The following is a 22,886-nucleotide window of genomic DNA, read 5'->3' as shown; positions in this document are numbered from 1 at the left end:
GCTGTTATTGGTCCTGGATTTCTTATGATGGACGATAATGCGCGACCGAACCAAGCTCGGGTTGTTGAAGAATATCTTTAGAGTCACAGTATGGAGCGGATGGAATGGCCAGCTCAATTCCCAGACCTGAATCCGATAGAGCATCTTTGGGACTACCTTGGGATACAGTTTGCTGCTTTAAGTTCTTCTCCTCCAAGGTCGGTAGATGAGCTTGAACAAAGATTACTCCATATCTGGTCGTTGGGGCCCACCAGCGGCCGAGCGGTAAAGTCACTGAACACTGGTAGTTCGGTCCGAGGTTCGAATCCCGCGAACGGGCTGGCTGCATGGGTGTTTTCATGGTTTTCCCCATGTGTAACGTGTATACGATCCAGTTTCCCTAAGAAAGTCCTCCACGAAGGCATTCCTCCCCTTAGGCAGATAGCCCTAGTGTGCTTTGCCATAATTAAATATACATACATACATATATACATCTGGTCGTTGCGTTGCTTCCCATTTCACTGACTGACAACTTGATTGACAGCATGCAGCGTCGCTGCCGCCAATGTATTGCAGCTAGGAGTGGACACATTCCTTATTATAACCCATTTTTGTAATGTTATTACCCCATTTTCCCTCAAAAAACTGTGACATACTGTTTCTCCAAGAGTGGATTTCACTGCCAAGTGTGAAATTTTTTGTTGTAATTCCTGTTTGTGTTGAACTTTAGAAACGTTCTATGTCACATTCATTAATGAACTGTTTAGTGAACAAGTCCTGTAATTTTTTTGTTTCTATGTTGCTTCATTCTCAAATTAGATAAAAAAAAAAAAAAAAAAAAAAAAAAAAACGCTGTTCCTTAACTTTTGGAGGACAGTGTATAATGGTTACCCATAACAAGACTATCCCGTACTATAATGGAATGATATTATCCCATTAGAATGTACATTTATCAATACCTTCTGATACCATTTTGAGTTTAATTTCAAAATTCACAAAGCATATGGAGTAACTAGTGGTATAACTAAATTAATATAAAAAAGATAAAATGCCTGAATTTAAAAATAAATATTACTGTAAAAATAATAACAGTTATGCCAACTGTCAGTTTATAGAAAACAAGTTAGAACACATATGATTTAAAATACTAAAAAATTTTGTAATTGCTTATACATACCGTCTAAATCTTGATAAAGTTTTAGCAGCTTTCATTTCATCCCAGTGTTTACCATTTTTAACTTCTTGCTCTAACATCGACATAAAATCGACAATAGCAACAGCATCTTTTAACTAAAAAGAAAATATAAAATAAGCTGAAATAACTTACTTTCTTTAAGGCAAAAGAAAAGGTAAAAATAAAGAATTATAATAAGTAAAAAACATGGCTTACAGAATAAATATTGATATCAATAAAGTAAAAAATGATTATTTTTTCAATGAACAACTAGCAATATAATTTACATTACTCCTTCTGAGAGGAAATTCTGAACATTTGAAATATTTTATACATATACTATGTGAAACAGTCTTACAGCTGCATTTTTCATCCCGAGGACTTCAACAGAATTTTTAATGACTTTCAGACAAGCTACTGGTGATGGACCATCTTCCAACTCCCTCTTTTCCTGGAATAAAGAGATATTGAATTTTTAAACTATTTCAAAATGTTACATATGGTAAGACACATGCCATACAGATATAAAACATTTATTAGAAAAAGTAATTTATATGAGGACCAAAATCAAATAATAAACAATGGAATTATATAAGTCCTAGCAAGATATAATTATAAAAAAGGGGGAAAGAAGGATAAAAGGTAGAAAAGGAAAATGTAATACATTCATCAGACTTACTTCAGTTTCGAAACCTAACAAATGGAATTCAAAGTTTTATGAGAAAATAAATTGTATCGTATCATAACTGAATAAATAATCCTTTCCAGCCCACTTGGCATTGAAAGCTTAATATGCAAAGTAAATAATGGCCAGGTGTTTTATGCAAATAAAATATTACTGTCCCTTTTTCGCTTGACAAACTGTTGAGAAATAATTCGTGTAATATTAGCTGTTTCATATTGTATTCACTCACATACTTTTCTCCATCACACAATTTTTCCCTTTGTTTTATTTACCCTACGATTTCGAAAATTCTGATATAAGACAGCAACATATTATATAGTATGAATAAATTAAAAATACATAATGTTAAGTAAAAAGAATGGCACTGAAACCAACAACTATAACTCATTTCTTTGAATACATGATTTTATAATATGGTGTGCTTTATAATCCATGAAGTTCCTTTTAACCCCTCTCTTCAGAATGATATAAACTGAGTAAATTTCCCCTCTCAATTTTTGAATGGTAAAATTAGTAAAAAGACGGGAAAGGGATATGCAAGTAAATATTAGGTTGTTTCAAATGACTGGTTTGTTTTATTTGATTATGGCAAAGCACTTGAAATTTGCCAAAGAGGAGAATGCCTTTGTGATGGACTTTCTAAGGTAAGTGGCTCGTATCCACATTAGACATGGGAAAAACCATGAATACGCTAATGTGGCTAGCCCATTTGCTTGGAATTGAACCCATATTGAATTACCAGTGCTCAGCAACTTAACTCTTCAGCCGCTGGTAAGCTTGTTGTTGCAAATGAAATGGCCGTTGAATAATGCTAAACTTCTAATGGTTTGAAAGGAAATAGGTGCTGAAATTTGCACACATTTTTTTTCAGGTGATGATATCAGAAGTATGTGATTTAATTGTAACATGTGTTTTATTCCATGAACATTAAATATTGGATACTATAACATCAAATCAAGAATACAGCTTAGTCAATTAAGGTCGCTTTACATCAATGAGTTCAAACTGAAAAATTCTAAAGTGGTTGCAATAAAGAACATGAATTAAGCACTCGGTGGTGGAACAACTAATAAGAGTTGTTCATTGAAAATATTTCATTTACCAATGGTTCTCGCAAAAGGCTCTTATTTTCTTGCAAACGTTGTAGAGACATTAGGTATTTTTTGGAAGCAGAAAAGATGAAAAATAGCAACTGCCTTCACCGGGAATCAAGCCACGGACCTCAGGAATACCGGCCCAGCGTGCAGAACCACTACACCACGAAGGTACGTTAAGAAAGTGGGAGAAATACCTTACATACTCCCCCTTTCTAAAGGGCGACTGGGGTTTCTAGGGGACCCAATCGCCAAATCCTGGATGTGGAGAGTCATCATCCACAACCCTTTTAGTTCGGGCGCCACTGTAGAGACATTAGGTATACTTTTGGAAGCAGGAAAGATGAAAAATAGCAACCGCCTTCGCTAGGAATCGAACCACGGACCTCTGGAATACCGGCCCAGCGTGCAGAACCACTAAATCACGAAGGCATGCTAGGAAAGTGGAAGAAATACCTTACAACGTTTATTCAGAAAGATTAAGGCTACAAAATGAACTCTATGGCCATCCTCCTTCCTCTATTAATTGGAATGGATTAAATCATATCAGATCCATGACAGACTGCATAAGAGATCGTCCGACACTAAATGTATCCTTTTCAACTATTTCATAACACTTACCAATGACAGAAAAAAAGCAAAAAAGTTTTCATAAATGGGTTTGTTGGGAATTCACTAAGAACAAAGCATGGCGTTCAGAAGTGCGCACTTAAATTTGTCTCAAGATAAAAGGTTCCTGTAAAACTGTGACTGAGGTTGAGAAGTGGCTATTTTAAAACAATTCTACACATTCCTCACAGCAGTTGCAATTGAAAGATAACTAAGAAAGACTCCAAAGAGACCTTTGTGTTCAAAGAAAAAAGAGGCTCACCATGTAGTGTTCTTCTCTTTGCGATATTCCCTACTGATTTCTTCTAGGAGATGAAACAGATACAGCTCGATATTGTACAAACTAGCTGCAAATATATGATAAACTGTACCTTATGCGACCAGCACTTAAGAAAACAGACAAGGAATTCTACTGTTTCAGAATAATGCCCAACCACATACGACAATGACAACTATACAGCAAATCAACAATCTAAGATACGAAATAGCGCTTAATCCTTCATACTCTCCTTATAATTTTAAACAGACTACTGTTCTTTTTCCTAGCACTAGAGCCTAATAAATACTTTGCCTACAATTTATCATGCAGTGAAAACTCCAGAGATATGGATTTTTAAAAATTCTATACATGACTTCACTATACTTTGGCAGCAATGCACTGATGTTGCTGGAGATTACTTTCATTAAACAGGTATTTCCTTTTTCTTTTTCAATCATTCTTAAAATCAGTCACTTCATTTTCAAGAGCACAATATAATTATGAATGTTATGTGAAATCATTTATCCTAAAAGAGATTTTCTATTGAGTGACTGAGTTTTCATCAGGAAACTTTGAGGAGATACCAAATTTAGCAAGTTTCTGAACTGAAAATCTGACATGCACACAATTAAAATATTACCTTATAAAGGCTTCTACAATTTTTAATGGTATTTTTTACTATATGATACTCTTCTCCTGGTGTTATTAACTACTCATTCTCTCCATGAGATGAGTAGATAAACACAACATTTTCTCCAGAAATGGGGACAGGAAAAGGAAACAAACATGAGACATCACAGTCTGGTACAGGAGTTGAAAACATGTTCATGAAGAGGGGAGATACTTGAAAGGAAAAATAGTATCACCCCCCTGAATAGGACAGTGTCTTAAGTAAACTAGGTGGAGCAGAATTAACTGGCACAAAAATAACATGAAAGTGAACGGCACTCTCATTAAAAGATAAAATTCAAATCTTAAAAGTTAGATGAATTCAAACCTTAAACGAGAGTAAGTACTGGTTTGACGAAATATGAATTAGTAAAGAAATTGGATATTCCAGTGACAAAGCTAAAGATGGTTGTTTGTGACAGCTCCCTGAGGTTGAGGCCACTTTGCTAAAATTTCTCATTTAGTGTCGTGCATCCAATATTACAGCGAACTGCACCATGTTAATCAGGAAGTCAAAAGAAGTAGCACTTCAACTGAATGTGAAAGGAAACTTGCTTTTCAGCTGGATGGCTGCATAGATTTAAACTGCGCATGGAATCTCGTGTTTTATAACAAATAATCAAAACGCGTTCTTGCTAAGTCGGTTGAAGAGTGACTCAAATATTTCTTCCACCAAAATATATCGATATGAATTAAAAGACTTTTTAATGTTGATGAAACTGCTCTTTTCTTTAAACTTATGCAAGCATGAACCCTAGCTTTCAAAGGTGACTAGTATCACGCAGTTAAGCAACGTAAAGCATGCCTTACTGTTTTGAAAAAATGATCACAGAAAAAATGAATCTTTTAGTTGTAGGAAAGTCCCAAAAACGAAGTACTTCAAACATGTCAAAACTCTGCAGCTAGAATGTTAAGTCAAATAAGACAGCATGGATGACTATAGACATTTTTACACAATGTCTCAAGAAAACAGACAAAAAAAAAAAAAAAAAAAAAAAAAAAAAAATTACTTTTTATGGATCAGTGTACCGCTTATCCTCAAACGACAGAGTTATTGCAAATTGTGAAAGCCATTTGCTTCCAAGCAAATTAAACTACGCATATACCTGCCAAACTTTGACACTCAAAAATCAGATTTTTCACAATGTTAAAAAGACTTCTTAAATGATAAAAATATAGTTTTTAATAATGAATTAACTTTAAATAGTAACTAATTCTTAAATGCAAGCAACACAAAAGTACCTTACACTAAAAACATTTTTATTACTTGCATCATTTAAGAAAACAAAACAACAACGAAAAAAAAAAAAAAAAATACACTTTAATCAGTTTTCGTACAAATGTTATAAACATTGGCAGATTTTGCTTTCTTTAAGAAAGAAACTTCATAATTTTGTTCATAGCAATTGCCATGTAGGCCTGCTTTCGTTAATAAAAGTTTTTCTAATGTGTCATCGCAATATTAGATCTAAATTTAGTCCTCATTTTCGCAACAACACTGAAAATCCTCTCACACTCTGCATTACTATAGGGAACTGTCAAGATGGCCAACATAATTCTAGACAGTTCACTTTATTTTAAAATTCCTTCAGCACCTTTCAGTTTTCCAATTAAACTCCACTGGTTGTCAATCCTAGCTGATTTTATAACTTCATCCAAGTTTTCTAATTGTAAACTGCTGTTATGCAGCTGTTGGAACTGTTTCAATTTTCCCTTCCTTTTAGAACTTCTTTCAAGATAATAATAAATATCAACAATGTGTTCATCCACATTTATTGCTAAAGAAGCTGCCCCTTTTTCAGCTGCTAAATCTAAGAGGTGACAGGTGCACCTCATAATCTGCAAATCTGAATTTTCCTTTCTTAAGATACCTGCAACACCAGTCTTCAAGCCTACCAATACTGGTGCATTATCGGCACAAAGTGCTAAGCAATTATCCAGAGGGACTGCATTTTCTTTTAAAGTTTTAATAATTATCTGTGCTATATTAAAGCTTGTCAAATGTCCTTCTAAAGTGGGGAAAGAAAATAAACTGCACTCAGTTTCTGAAGACTCTGGATTAAAAAAAGGAACAACAATTGGATACAGTTTTGAATCGGTATTATTGCTTCCATCCATAGAGAGGCAGAACGGAGCTGTTTTAATGCAAGCAATAACTGAAGATTTATTTTTCAAACGCATTTCTTTAACAATTGCACCTGTTTTGGTTCTTGCAAAACATTTTTCTAAATAAAGCTGCAGCGTGATCCGATGCTTTCAGTGGCAGGTTGTGCTCCAGTAAAAAGGCAGAGGACAGACATTCTGCATTAATAACTTTTTGGTCCTCTGTTTCCGAAGAAAAATTTAGTTTTCCGTTTTTTTCAAAACAACTCCTGTTGTCCTTGTGTTTTTGTGTACGCATATGTTTGAGAACATCCGCCCTTCCACCGTGCGAAATCGAAAAATCGCAACGACAGGCTGTATGCATCGCAAATTTATTACATTTCCTTGAGGAAATAATGGAAGGAAAGTCAACTATGTACGATTTTTGAAACGTACACGAGTATTTCACCTTTCTCGCAGACATAACAAAAGATGATAATTTCTAAAACTATTTCCCGAAGGCACGTATACTCGCACAACTCAGAACAAAATGAACGAAATAACTAAAGAGCATCCAAACAACAGCTTACTTTGTCCTCATTGGCTAATATATGCCAGATGACACGCAGTGGAGCTAGGTAACCATTGGAGAACTGGGAAACGATGTTTCTGGATACATATATGCTCTCACTCACAAAGCAGAAGTTATCTGATTCGCAAGGTTTTGTTTTAGATATAATCTAGAGAAAATTCAATTGCTTTCAGACGTCCAAAATCTTTGTTTTGTTTTGTTTTGTTCATATAACAAAGTTTATTAAGCCAAGTTCCATAAAAATCGTGAGAAATTTTAAGAATAAGAAAAAATCGGGAGAAATATATTGTAAATCGGGTTGGCGGGAGAGCGGACGAAAATCGGGAGAGTTGGCAACACGGAACTAGTATAGTGCAAACCTTAGATCTGGGTGTCACTAAGAATTTGAAAATGTTACGCAGGTAAAGGCTGATTCAAATGGTCCTTCAAAATATAACTATAGGAAATGCACAGAAAAGTTTACACATTCTTGAGGCTATGAATATAATTTCACTTGCCTGGACTCAAGTACAACGAAAACAATTAAAAATTGCTTCATTAAAGGTGGATTTTCGAATCCAGAGTCACTTGAAAAAGTGTCGACAATGAAAATGATGATGGAACTGTAATTATGGATGAAGAAGATTGAAAGCTACTGGGATTAGACATTACAATCGAGGAATACGTAAACCGTGACGCCCATGCAATGATAGCAAACTTAGGCACAGCTGAAGAACTATTTGAAAATATTTTACGAGATGAGTACTAAGTAGCATAATGAAGAGGAAAATTAAAACATAATCTCACTTCTTTTCAAAAAGCTATCAACTGCATTGATATCTTCAGAAATTTCCTTGTGTGCAATAATACAAGCAAGAAAATATGCCAAGAACTGAATTCGATTCACAGCGCTTTGTTTAAAATTCAGAATCAAAAGACACATCAGACGACAATTAAAGACTTTTTTTAAAAAGATTAAAATTTGTTTTAAAATGCTCTTGGAAAAAATAATACTTAGACAGATAAACAAAAATGATTCCTTTAAATAAAGATATGGTGACATTTTTTTTTCCAGAAATTTGGACTCTTACGGTTTTAAAATATTAAATTTGTATTAATATCATTTTTAAAATATTTAATTATAGCAACTGTTTTAATTGTTTAAAATAATCCTATAAGGTCTTTTCCCCACTTTCTTAGCATGCCTTCTTGGTGTAATAGTCAGCACGCTCGGCCCGTATTCGAGAGGTTCAAAGTTCGAGTCCCGGCGACGGCATTGCCCATTTTTCATGTCTCCTGCTTCGAAATAACCTAATGTCTCTACAGTGGCGCCCGAAGTAAAAAAGGTGGTGGATGATGATTCTCCACACCCAGGATTTGGCGATTGGGTCCTCCAATCCCCAGTCGCCCTTTAAAGAGGGACTGGGGATTACGCCTTTTAAAAGGGGGAGTATATAAAGTATTTCCCCCCACCTTCTTAGCATGCCTCCACGGTGTGGTGGTCAGCACGCTCGGCGCGTATTCGAGAAGTCCGAGGTTCAAGTCTCGGCGAGGGCACTGCTCATTTTTCAATTCTCCTTTAAAAATTAATAACCTAATGTCTCTACGATATTACTGAAATATTTATTTACAATATTAATTTTAAATTTGTTTAAAGATAGAAGAATTACATATTTTAAACATATTGAAAGTACGATTAAATTAGGTAATATGAGTGGTAGGTTAGTAGTAGTATCGAAATTACACAGCTACTATATGCATGTTTCGCATCATAAATTAAAAAAAATTTATACACCTTTTTTCATTTATACGTCGTTTGTTAAAGGCCACTGGAAAGATGTATAGTGTATGTATGTATATATATAAGATTAAAAATGTATGAATCAGAATTATAATATAACTATAAGCATTAATTCTTCCTCTTTATTCTAAAATCGTAATAACTTATCTGCATTGCGTCATTCAAATTAATCATGCGATCTTACGTAACCGTTAATACCAGATGCCTCTTGACGACCAATCACCGAATTGTAAACCAAAACTTTTCTCTTCGCGTGCTTCCATCTTTCATAACTACGCACTTCAGCTTTTGCTCTCTACTGTGCTAAGATGTAATTTCGCTGGCTTGCTTTCTATCCCAACAATATTAAAAATGTAAATCTTCTGTGGAAAGGCACGACTAGAGTGCCAAATCATCTGTGGCCACATAGTGTCAATTGGAAATAAAAATGGAATTAAAACTGCCTCAACTGCCAAGTTCTTTAGATTATCGATCTACAGTGTTCCGTCTTTTCCTTTGCTTTTATTATAACAATTTGCTCTTTGCGAACCAGCATCCTTTAATTAATTTTCTGCAATTCAGCATCTCCCCTTAGACCATTACCTTCTAGAACATTCGCACCTATTACATAACCTCCTCATATAAATGATGCGTCATAAGTTTTTCTACATTTTTCTAGAAGCTACTCTGTTACATAACTTTTCATATAAACGCTGCGTCATAAGTTCTCCTACACAGATGCCTTCTCGCCTTCGTTCTGATAACGCTTCCGCTATGCTTCTCTTTCTTTGTTAGAACGTTATGACGTATTAAAGTTTAAAGTCAGTCGTATCTAATAGTTCAATTACGGAATAAGTTATTTGATTAACTCCATCTGGAAAAAGTCATCTGCTCTAAATTAAAATAAAGATATGCTTGCTGTTAAAATTGAAAAGTCCTGAGTCGTCATTTTTCTCCGTGATTCAATCATCCCAGCTTCGTCAACCATCTGCCAGAACGTGTAATGGAATAGCCTCACCATTCGCCTACGATGTGTTGGAGGACGGAACACTGTAGATGCGTGATTAGACCCATATTGAAGAAGATTTTCATTGCGTAGTATGCTAACTTGGTAATATCTAAAGAACTTGGCAATCGAGGCAGTTTTAATTCCATTTTTATTTGCAACTGATATTTGTGGCCACAATCACTTGGCACTCTAGTCGTGCCTTTCCACAGAAGATTTACATTTTTGATATTGTTGAGATGGAAAGCAAGCCAGCGAAATTACATCTTAGCACAGTAGAGAGCAAAAGCTGAAGTGCGTAGTTATGAAAGATGGAAGCACGGCGAAGAGAAAAGTTTTGGTTTACAAGGGCAGTTTCAGTTCCCAATTATTACGTCATCAGAGCTGCGCGGGCCATAGAGTGATCTAGAAATGACGCAATGCAGAGAAGTTATTACGATTTTAGAATAGAGAGGAAGAATTAATGTTTAAAGTTACAGTATAATTCTGATTCATATAATTTTATCTTACACATAAATAGATATATGAACGCACACTTCAGCACACATGAACTGAAAATCCATTTTAGTAAAATAATTGAGTTATTTAATGTTTTTAAGCGATCCAAGAGCAATTTAACAATAAACAAAATTTATTAACAACAAAAAACGACAGCAACAACAAAAAACAAACAAATAAATAAATAAATAACACAGAAACTACCTTAAGAAATATAACAAACTAAAATGAAGAAAAAATACTAATCAAGCTACATTCGCAATGATAAATGGATTTATAAAAGACAGAGCAGTCATTTGCATGCTTTTGTTTTAGGCAAAAGAATCTATGATATTTTTCAGGTCCATTTTACTTGCCTCTTTATGCTCGATTGCAACAAGTGAAAGATGGTTTAATCATGTTTGTGTATTTTTGTAATGCATATCTTATTTCATGCCAATAAACTGATATTACAATAATGCACTATAATGTCTTCACTTTAAAATTATTCTCACGGAATGGAAATTTATGATGTATCGAAAACCCAAAATGACTTTCTGTCTTATTTTGTTTCTTGGTTTGAAATTCTGAATACCTATTTTTTGGCCATTTATTCCAATTCTGTTAAAGTAAGTTCAAATTCGTATCGCAGTTTCTTTGTATTTATGCAGGCATTATTTAAATATTGCACAGCGTCATTTAGACATACATAAGTTTTCTACAATACTTTTAAAACTTATTTTGTTTAATACTTTATACATAAATATACAAATAATAAATGTCAAATAATTTAAAAATAACTTAATGCATAAATGATTTCAAAATAAAATAATGTTATGTATCATTTTATTTCATAAATAATTTTATCGATAAATAATTTAAAATTTGCTATTTTCTTTTTTGTCTGCAGTGCAGTGCTTCTTCCCTTCTTTTTTTATTACTTTCAAGTTAAAACTTCCAGAATATCACCGTAACATAATTTTACTGCTTTCAGAGAGATAACTGTACCTGATAAATGAATCCGAAGATATTTCTGATTCGGCTTTAAAATTTGTTAACAAATCCCACCGGTTTATACCTTTTTCACAAAAAAAAAAAAAAAATCAAAATAATAAATCAAAAAAGGTTGAAATTTCTTTACAACCACTTACAACATCATTAATGAGGAGTTTAAAGTTATGAGATGAGCAGTGTACATATTCTGCATTTGCTGAAGAGATTTTATCTTTTGCTGGAGGCCATTATAAATACTACTCATAATAAAAGAAGGCCATCATACTCTTGTCCATAACTAATTGAAATTTCTTTTTCATTCAAGAAACTGGGAATGAATTCTTTCAATCCTTCGAAAAAGTAATTTTTTACAGTATAAAATCTGGGAAATGTTTCTTTAAGGTTCACCCAAATTTGTTCTAAATTACGACCAACACAGTGAATTAATTAATTTTGTATGGTAGAGCTCAAATACAGCACACTTCCTAATGGCACTTGTAAAACTTATTTCATAATACTGTCATAATAATTGTAGAAAGTGGTAGAAAGCCATTATATAAGTAGCAATTATGTTTTCTCTATGCTCACGAAAAGCTAACACATTTTTGAATTTAAGGTTTTTATCAACAGTCAGTTTTTTATACATGTTTCATATAGTATAGCCTTTGTTTCCCCGTGTGATTTGGAAGAACTGTGGGTTTTAAAGCTCACCATTAAATTTTTTCAATCTCTAATGCCAAATAATATCAGAATTACAAAATAACCAACAAGATTTGTAATATGCAGCATCCAATAATTTAGAGTAACAAAATCAGTATTGTGGCATTTATATGTACTTCGTCATGGATGTATAACACGCCTGTTGATACTGTATAACATGCATATTTCCTGGTTTAGCATTGTGGAAAACTCTTAGATATCCAAACGATGGCACTATCACTTTCTCCTCGCGTCTGGTAGGAGTGAATTTGTGATTGGACAGAACAGTCTCTCACTGGCAGTCATCGGTGAAGCACTGAATAAACCATAGGCGAAGTGATCGAGACATTATACTCAAATATTCTCTGGAAAAACCGTATTTTCAACCCTTGATATAACCAACGCCTATCATCAGATACCCGTTAACACTTATCCCAACTAAAAAACTGCAGTTACCACCCCTTTTGGTCTTTTTGAATTCCTAGCCATGGTATTTAGTTTACGTAACTCAGTTCAGACCTGGCAACGTCTTATACACACATTTTTATTTGGATTGGACTTTTGCTTTCCCTATTCTGACGATATCCTTATTGCATCAGCTAATGACGAAGAACATGTCAATCATTTCCGTCGTTTGATCGTTTAAATAAACATGGTTTGACTTTAAACCCCAACAAGTATGTACTCGGAAAACCAGTCGTTTCCTTCTTAAGATGCTTTATAACTGCTTCAGGTGTAAAACCTCTGGCCGAAAAAACAAAAACATTTGCTGACTTCTCAAAACCCACCATTATAATCGAGCTTAGACGTTTCTTAGCCACGATAAACTTCTATTGTCGCTTCTTACCAAAGGCAGCTCAGACCAAAGCTTCTTTGCACGATCTCTTAAAAAATTCAAAGAAAAATGACAAACGCCCTGCTTCTCGGAATGACCAACTTAATAGGGCATTTGAAAAATGTAAGTACCACCTTACTAATGCTGCAACTCTCAGTTAACATTCTCCTGGTCAAAAGCTTTTAATTATGGTTGACACCTCCATCTGAGCTGCCTTAAACATTCGACACACTAACAACTACCAGCTATAAGCATTTTTCTCCCGAAAGATCTCTCCCACTGACCAAAACACAGCACGAATGACAGATTATTACTCGACATTAATGCATCGATAAAATATTTCAGCCATATTCTCAAGAGTCAACATTTCACTACACTTACTGATCATCGACCGCTAACTTATGTATTCACATCAAAATTAAATTCTGTTCACCATGGCAAATTAAGCATTTAAACTACATAGCTCAGTTTAGAAAAGACATCCGGCATATATCTGACTTCAGCAACGTCAAGGCAGATACTCTCTCCCGCATTGATCATGATGCGAATGCACTCTTCGATTTCGCTCTTATTGCTCACTCTCACACCACAGATGGAAAGCTGACGTGTCTCAGTGAAGACCCAAACTGTTCATTGAAAGCACTGTATCAACCTTCGGGAAATGGCTTGGTGGAATGTTTTCACTGCGACCTAAAAACAGTTTTAAAGTCTCATAACAATATTTATTGGACTACATCATTTCCTCTTGTGCTTCTTGGTCTACGTTCTTCCTTCAAGCAACACCTCCAAGGTACATCCGCCGAATTTGTTTATGGCAAGACGTTTCGACTACCATTCGAATTCTTTCAATCATCCACTGTTGCAGTCAAACCATCCGAATTCTTTCAACCATCCACTGTTCCAGTCAAACCATCCTCCTTCCTCCACACTTTCTGAGAAGTCATGAAAACGTTGTCTCTGACTCCTAAATCATGCCACAACACATAGACCTCGTTCATGCATCCTGCATTGAGTACCAGACTCGTGTTTGTGCGTTAAGGGATGTGGTAAAACCTCCGCTCACGCCTCTATGATGATTCCTTCAAAACATGTAATATGTAGCAACAAACATCTCACCGTTCTCGTAGATGACAAGAAACCTGTTCTAGGAATCGATCGACTGAAGTCTGTATCGCTTAAAGCTTCGAATCCGCCGATCCCAGTGATTAGTGGTTCGCTTGCTTCTTTGGATCCCTCTGCTTCTCCAGATCCTCCTTCTTCGCTCGACCTTCCACTTCCTACCACTGCTCCACCCGTCATCGCACGCTCGGGAAATATCTAATAGATATTTGTGATTTCTTTCTTCATACCTTCCGCACTCGAGGGGGATACTGTAGAGAACTCTTTTAAACAACAGAAAGATCCAAAAGGTGGTCTTACAAGTTTTCCCTTCTTGTCCCGTAGGAGAAAATTTGTGACTGAACAGAATAGTCCCTCACTGGCAGTCACCAGCGAAGCTTCGAAGAGACTTCACTCATGTCGCATGATGCTGACTGAATTCTGAACTAGCGTACTTGCTACTACAGTGAAACTCCACCTATGATTCTTCTCTGATTGCGTTGAATGACTTACATATGATGTTTAGCTTTAGTATTTCTACATATGTGCTAGATTAATATATTTTTCTAACCTAATTAAAATAATAGATGTAAAACCAGGCATTTCATCTCCATCTTTGCATTAATACATGTTGCTATGGAATGGTCACTATAATCTCGATTAAAGTAAGATGCGACAGTATCTTTTGGATATTCCCCACAGGCTTCTCTTCATTTTCATCACAATTAATTCGAAAACTTCTCATATTAACAGTAATATTTTTACGTACATAATTACCTATATCTGCTGATTAGCACATATCTGTTCCTTCTGCACATTCATTGTACTTTAGTGGCAGACAACATCTGCTGAAGAATCTCTCTCTGGGTATGATATTTTAATAACAAAGTTGTCTAATTTTCGGAGCTTTTTTTCTACCTTCTGCTTGTTCTTTTCGTCTTTGGGGTCTATTCTTCAGTTTTTTATCCATTTTAACTAATAATATATGTAATATTTTATCATTCGTCATAATTATTTTAATATTTCTTAACCACAAATTTTATTTTCCAATCAACTACAAATAAAGTAGTTCTTAAGAGTTTTCAGAACTAAGTATAGCAGAGACTGCTATAGAACGCAGGCACTTAGCTGTTCTAAATACCCCTTTCATTAAATGTGTATGTGCAATCTAACCAAAACTAGCATATTTGGTTTGTGATAGCAACTTTTTGCTGTGCTTTAATACCTTCTTATGCTCAGATGTTAAAAAAAAAAACAGTAACGAAAAATACAAAATGATTATCACAAACAAAACAGGTAAGTTTTGATTAGATTGCACATGCGCATTTCATCACTGTGGTACTATACTGCAGAATTCATTTCACAGCATAAGAATTAACAACAAAATAGGCTACTGTCACATTCAGTTTTATTTCTAAATGTTATATTATTCAGAAACAGATATAAAATTTCTATAATTAGTAACACAATTTATTCACTGAATTTTAAATTAAATCTCCACATGTAAAATATCAGATGGATTTTGTAACAAATTTATTAATTTACTATTACTTTTTGAATATTCAAAAATTAAAAAAAGGAATGAACCCTTACGCATTGCCAAATCTCACCTATCTGTGCTATGCTATGTTACTGTTTGCAACGTAATCCATTCAGTGGGAATGGGCCGTACCCATTATTTATTTAGAATCCAATCCAGCAAGAATATTGCCAAAAAACAAACCAATTACACCTAGCCCTCGATTTATACGGAAGATAAGTTCCGCACAAAACCGTGTAAATCGAAATCTTGGATTTTGCTATGTAAAACCGTGTAAAACGAAAAACACACTAAATGTGCAAAATTTAGTTATTTATTTACATAAAACTAAAGAACGACATCTTAGAATAAATAAAGTTATACTTCCTTCATAAAAGAACAAACACTGTACTTGCCGGCGTATAAGAGGCACTTTTTCCTTTGAAAATAGGTCTGGAAAACGGAGTGCGTCTTGTCGATACTCAGTTTTTGATTACACATTCATTTCTGAAAATTTCCTCTATTTATGCGATTTTTTCTTGCTTCTTTGCGAAATGTGGGAATATAACAGTTACATAGAGTTTAGTGAATGTGTATGTGCTGTCATCGACGATCACAGCTGGGTTCGTTTAAAAAAATTAAAAAAATCTGATGTGTGCACCACATGACTTCCTTGTACGGAATACCATTTTTTCTTGCATTTCATTTAAACTTATTGGATTGATTTAAATCTACTTCGTTCATATCGCATAAACCACAATAGAATAAATGCACTCTTTAAAATTCATGTTTCAAAATGTTTACTATAGCGACACTCTGGCGCTAGGCTCACTTAACAGCGTTACATTTGGTTCATTTTTTAACTCAGAATGCACAAAATTTATATCATCTTAAGAATTATCTAATCGTTGCCACATGTTCTATTCAAATACTATAATAAATCTAAAGCGATGTATAAAATAAATTAAACAAAGAACAACAACAACAACAACAAAAAAAAAAAAGTTTTTTCACAGTATTCAGTATTTCTCATTCAAGTAGTTCAGTTCTCACTTCGCGACAAGGCAAAAAAAAAAAAAAAAAAAAAAAAAAAAAAAAAATTTAAGACGTCTGTATTGAAAATTATGAATTAAATCTTAAACTTCGAGGAAATACCATCATGCTTCGTATTTCCTCGAATAAATTCCAGAATGGATTAAGCATGATTTAATTCGTAATAATAAAAGAAAGCGTTATCTTTGTTATTGCGAAGCTTACTTTCTCTACATTGGCAACAAATCCACTATTCTGCTATTTCAAATGTAAACAAGCAATGGCCGCCATGGAAAAAATTATTAGGCTTAGCGGCACTTAAAACTTTTAAATTGTTGATAGTTCTAAAAATATTCCATACAGATTTACTAACGGTTAAGGCATAAAAACCTTAACCGGAAGAAAAAAACAACGTAATTTAATCATTTTTAAAGCAAAAAATGTACAATTTGCAAACATATAAGAGTAAAGAAACTGAGATCACCGAGCCGGGTAACAGAGTGGCTATATATATAAATATATTTATATACGTTTGGTGCGTCCGATCGCAACCAAAATACGAGGTGCACATCTACTTGTTATAGCAATCCTATATACAAAATTTCAACGTTCTGAGGCTACTCGTTTTTGAATTATGCGAGATCCGTACATACGTTCGTACAGACGCCACGAAAAATTCTCTTCAGAATTCATTTTAAATCAGTTTTACAATTTTTTTGGGGGAAAAGAGTCTTTTATTCTGTCCTTACGTACAGATATCAAGCAAAAACATCGTTAAATTGCATTCGATAGCGGTGAAAATGGATATTTGCGTTGAAATATGATGCTTGAAACTTTTCGCGATTACAATACATCCTTTTTATTTCGTACACGGAAGTAAAAAGGAGGTGCGTCTTATACGCCGGGAAATATGGAATATGTAGGTAATAGAAGTACATATTTAATTTATTTTACATTAGGAAAATATCAGATCATTCAAAAAAATTATTGTTAAGTTTAGTCACTGTCATCACTTTCATGAACGATTAGTCTTTTCTTGATTGGTATGATGTTCACGTTCATCACTTAAGCGTTCTTGATAAGATTCTGATTCATTGATTGACGAATTAGGGAAGATCTCAGATCGACAAGACTTTGTAGTGAAATCCGTAATTAACAATTGCCTAGGTTTTTCCCTAAATCTTTCTAAACTTCCACATATTAATTTAAGCACTTACTAAGGTCCCGTTGGAATCGGACAGCTCCTTCAGTATTCGTGTCATATTGCAAAAATGATTACCTAATTTTCTTCCCAAGTCAAGTCCTACGTTGATGACTCTTGCGGTGAACGCAACTGGTTCAGATTACTCTTTATCAGAATCATTGTCTTCATAATGTTTATTTGTTTCATGAATCATGTTAAATAATTAATTCTCATTTAGTTCTTCATCAGCCATCATTTCTTCAATATCTGAGCTAAATCCTCAAAACCTTCTCCTTTTATAGTTTGGACCAATTTAGTGATCTGAGAATATTCATGCTCTAATGGTAATCTATCATTCTCATCTTTAGAAGCATCCGGCCATATTGCTATCCAGCATACGTTGAGTGTTGATTATTTAATCTGAGTTAGGATTTAAGTTAGGATTTGTGATCTCGTTTGATAAAATTATATGTAAAAATAAAAGCTGATACTCTTTAAATATTTTTAATCTATTGATTTTAAAATATTTAAAATAAATGAATTACTGTCTCATAGGATGTCAGAAACGCTGGACGAGAGGAACAGAAACATATTTATAAATAGGTATTATCAGTTTATAAAAATCTCACTATCATTCATCTGCAACAGGAAATAAGAAAATTAATATGCATTAAACTCTTAAAACAAAAGTCACAAATAACCTTTGGCACTAAGTTTACAACAGCATAACTTGAAGATGATGGTATTAAGATCCTTTTGTATTCAGTTATTAATTTTGCCATATCTTCAAATGCTTTGTTGTAATCTTTTACCTAAAATGAAACAAAAACACTAGAAATTACAAAAAGAAGTGTGCAGCAATTTGAAACTCAAATTTATACTGAAATCAAAATTTGATGGATGATGATTTTATAAAATTAATGCACTTTGAAAGAGACAAACTTCTTTGTCTTTAGGCATGAAAAAATATTGTGCAATGAAAATTAGAAATATTTAATTTAAATACGCATATTGAAAATTATGCAAATATATATATATATATATAGAGAGAGAGAGAGAGAGAAAGAGATTTTATCTTTCTGTTAACTCTGATTTATCAAATCAGCCTACAGGAAAATTACATTAAATCTAGTTAAATCTAGGCCAAGTTAAAAACATATGCTTCTTTTATGGCAAAGAAACAAAATGCATAAATAGCTTAACAAATAACAATTATCTTTTGAACTTCTAAAACTACGATATATACTAACATAATATTTTTCACATAAATTGCCTAAATTGCATTCTCCTTGCATATGCACACTTTTAATAAGAAATAGTAATATAAAAAGCCACTTTTAACTTACCTTTAACACAAGATTGCATTTTTGTTTCAATTACTTAAAAAAAAAAAAAAAAAAACTGACAAATTAGATTGAGAGAATATGTTGCGCCTGCGCGCGCATTTCATTACTAGCGTCGGCGCATGCGCCTTGAGCTCTTGGAGTTTGTGACATGAGATTGTGAGCTAAGAGCGTGTGAGAGAATTCGTGGCTTCGAGTGGCCATGAACTATGTAAATTAATGAGAATTAAAGTGAGATATAATACAGTCCATTGTTCCTGAGTTTATTGAATTATAGTGTAGTGCCTGTGCAAAACAGAATAGTTTACTTGAAAATGATAATATTTTATTAATTTTACTTTTTACTTATTAAGTGTAAGAAAATAATTCTTTTTGATTTTTGTCTTAAGTGCATATCAATAAATGTTAAAAATTTTCTTTTAAGTTCAACTAACATGAAAAAATACAATACCGTACTTACAGCAGCATGTCAGCACTGCAATATGAAAAATTTATTTATTTAATAAAAAATTTATTTAAATTTTTATTTAAATTTATTTAAATTTTTTAAGGAAGATAATAATGATATTCGGAAATTAAGGATAATTTTTAAAAAAATAAAAACAAAAGCATTGCAATATCAGAAGAATTCATCTTACTGCATGTAATGATGAATAACTAGGGCAATAACAATAAATATATATTTGCAAAGGTTTCAAAATTTTCATCCTTCAGGTCCAATTCACAGGTATCAAGGTGTTGATCAAACATAAAATTCTCAATAAAGGCTGGTGGTATATATTTTCCACAGTTCTGTCAATGTTATGGTCTTATTTCTCAGATTAGTGACATGGTCTTTGGTGATTGCAGTGAAGATCGCTTCATTTTTGCTTACTTTCTATTTTACATGTTGCCTTCTAGATTATCTTACCATTTTGTTACTGATTACCCATTACTTCTTGGATTACTGAAATTCTGGATATTGTTACAACTTTAACTGTTTCGCTTCAACCATTGGTTTGTTGCAGATACCTTGGAAGGTTTTGTGCATGAAATTGCAATACAAACAAACAAATCAATACCCCCAAATAACTTGTAAAAAACTGTGTTCACAAGGTAAATCTTTTGATGACATAAAGAGGTGAAAAACGCTAATTTTAGTGATTCATGCAACAAAAACTCTAAATATATTCCACCAGCGCTAAGAAAAGATTCAGTGGTAAATGAACAGAAACATTCGTTTAACCCGCGAAAATGTTACGTGTGTAGTAGCAGTTTACATTTGACTAAGGATTGCCCGAACAGGCGAAATAAATTTGAGAGGTCCAATAAACAGAACGATAATTTTCCGGTCAAACCGAAAGTTAACACTTCAAGTAAACCGAAGGACAATGCGATTGTTACAAATGTAAATTCTAAACATTTACAAAAACGCGAGTGTTCCGACGGAAAACTTAATTTTTATTCCTTGGAAAAAATTACTATTTACATTGCAGGGAAGCAAGTAGAAGCTATAAGAGATTCAGGTACGGAAATACCAATTTTGAACACTACATTAATTCCTGATTTAAAAATAGAAAGTAAGGGTAAAATCATTTTAAGTTCTGCATTTGGGGACGTCATAGAGGCAACGTTAGCAACTATTCCCATTTATTACAAAAAAACAAACAGTTGTCTATATTCGTGCGTAGAAGCTCTTTTCGCGTTGACAGATAAGCTCAATGTTCAATGTTTAATTACACCAGATGTTATAGGATCGCATATTTGAAGACGAGAATGAATCAATAGTCTTCCCCGAGACGAAACCGGAAACTCATAAACAAAAACACCCAAAGGTTGGCGCCGTTGGAACTGTCAAATGTAAATCTTTTTTATAGCTCAGTTGCGAATTAGGATGATGAAAGACTAAGCAGTTGTTCGGAATCGAATAAATTTAAGGTCGATCAGAGAAACTGTCAAACATTAATAAATTCTTTTAAGGACGCAGAATTAGGGAAGAATAATTTCTCTTTACAGAACGAATTACTGTTTCATAAAGAAAAAATTTGTGGGGAAAACATACAACAGTTAGTTTTGCCCGAGAATTATCGAAATTAAAGTCCTTCAATTAGCTCATGATTCCATATTCGGAAATCATTTAGGTATGAGGAAAACTAAAGAAAGAATTAAGTTTTCATTTTATTGGCCGAACATATAGAAAATTATTGTAGAACATGCGAAAGATGTCAATTAAAAAGTCCGGAACGACAATCGGATAAAATTCCGATTACTCCTATTTTTCGCGCGCCATATCCCTTTCATACAGAAAATATAGATATTATTGGTGAAATTTCACCGCCTTCAGGAAGGAAACATAAATATTGTTTATGTTTGATAGATAATTATTCAAAATGGCCAGAAGTCATACCTTTAAAAAGTCTTTCCGCTAAAGCTACTTGTGATGATCTTTTAGATATTTTTATGAGAACCGGTATTCCAGAAATAATTTGTAGCGATCAAGGCACTAATTTTACATCACAATTAACTCAAGAATTCGAAAATAGGTTAGGAACTCATCCTCGTTTTTCGACGCCTGGTTACCCAGCATCAAACGGCTCAGTGGAAAAATGGAATCGGGTATTTAAACAAATGTTATATCATGTAATTCGCACAGATCCTGTTAATTGGGTCAAGCACATACCTTTTTTTGCGTATCGTGAAGTTCCAAATTGTACTACCGGTGTATCTCCATTTATGCTTATGTACGGTCGTGAAGCTAGAGGTCCCTTAGCTATGTTAAAATCATCATGGTCCGGTGAAATGCCATTACCACTTAATCTGAGTAATTCAGCAGTTGATTATCTACAAGAATTAAAGATAAATTTAGATAAAGCATCTGAGCTCGCTTCTTTATCTGCCGCGGAAAAATAAGAAGCTTATGCATATTATTTTAACCGTCGCAAAAGTTTGAAAGAATTTAAAAATGGTGATCTAGTATATTTACTTATACCAGACTCTAGCAACAAGCTATATGCTAGGTGGACAGGTCCAGGTGAAATTGTTGAAAGAGTAAATCCTCATTCTTATAAAGTTAAATTACTCGATGGAAGTGTGCGGCATGTTCATGTAAACGAAATAAGAAAATTTTATGTTCGAGCACAAAATGTGGGAGTGATATTTGAAGATGATTCTGAGTCTGGGGAAATTCATGCAACTCCAAATAAAGGAGATTGCGCAGCAACTAGAAGGGACTTCGAGGTGGATATTAGTCATTTAGATGGTAGCAAACAAAATGAATTCAAACAAACGAGCTTTTACTCAAGCACATCGCGTTATTTTCTGGTGAGATCCAAATAGCCAGCGTTGGTGAACATAGAATTCGGTTGTTACCTAGAGCTGAAAGAAAAAAAACCATATATCTATAAGATCCCAGAATCTTTGAAACCTGAAGTAGATAAACAGATCAGGGAATTAGAGAGCTTGGGTCTTATTGAGCCAAGTGAAGCTGAAATAGCATACCCAGTCGTATGTGTTGCCAAGAAAGACGGAAGTATGCGTTTATGTATTGATTTCAGATTGTTGAATCAAGTAACCAAGCATGTTGATTTTCCAATGGAGAATGTGACTGATCTAATCAATAAAATTGGACACGCGAATATTTTCACTTGTTTAGATGTTTTGAAAGGTTATTGGGAAATACCTTTAGAAGAAGAAAGTTGTGATTTAACATCATTCAAGACACATCGTTCCCAGTACCGTTGGAAGGTGATGCCTTTTGGATTAAAAAATGCAGCTTCTACTTTTCAGCGAGTGATGAATAATGCCTTAAGAAACCATAGTG

General features: G+C 33.8%; 1 protein-coding gene across 2 annotated transcripts in view; it reads right to left on the bottom strand.

Moving 5' to 3' along the window:
- LOC118202239 (xaa-Pro aminopeptidase ApepP-like) overlaps positions 1–22,886 on the bottom strand; it is a 268,101-nt gene that overhangs the window by 88,607 nt on the left and 156,608 nt on the right. For both annotated transcript variants that reach the window (XM_085818600.1, XM_085818601.1), the window contains exons 10-12: positions 18,446–18,556; positions 1,512–1,604; positions 1,157–1,269 (exon numbers count right to left, since the gene is read on the bottom strand). In XM_085818600.1, the coding sequence (XP_085674726.1) occupies positions 1,157–1,269; positions 1,512–1,604; positions 18,446–18,556 (317 nt within the window). The remainder of the gene's footprint in view (positions 1–1,156; positions 1,270–1,511; positions 1,605–18,445; positions 18,557–22,886) is intronic.

This window comes from Stegodyphus dumicola, chromosome 6, assembly GCF_044657685.1.
Source record: "Stegodyphus dumicola isolate Sdum_Otavi_A_Nest chromosome 6, ASM4465768v1".
NCBI lineage: Eukaryota > Metazoa > Arthropoda > Arachnida > Araneae > Eresidae > Stegodyphus > Stegodyphus dumicola.
The sequence above is the reverse complement of the archived record's forward strand: the minus strand, read 5'-3'. Positions and strand labels throughout refer to the sequence as shown.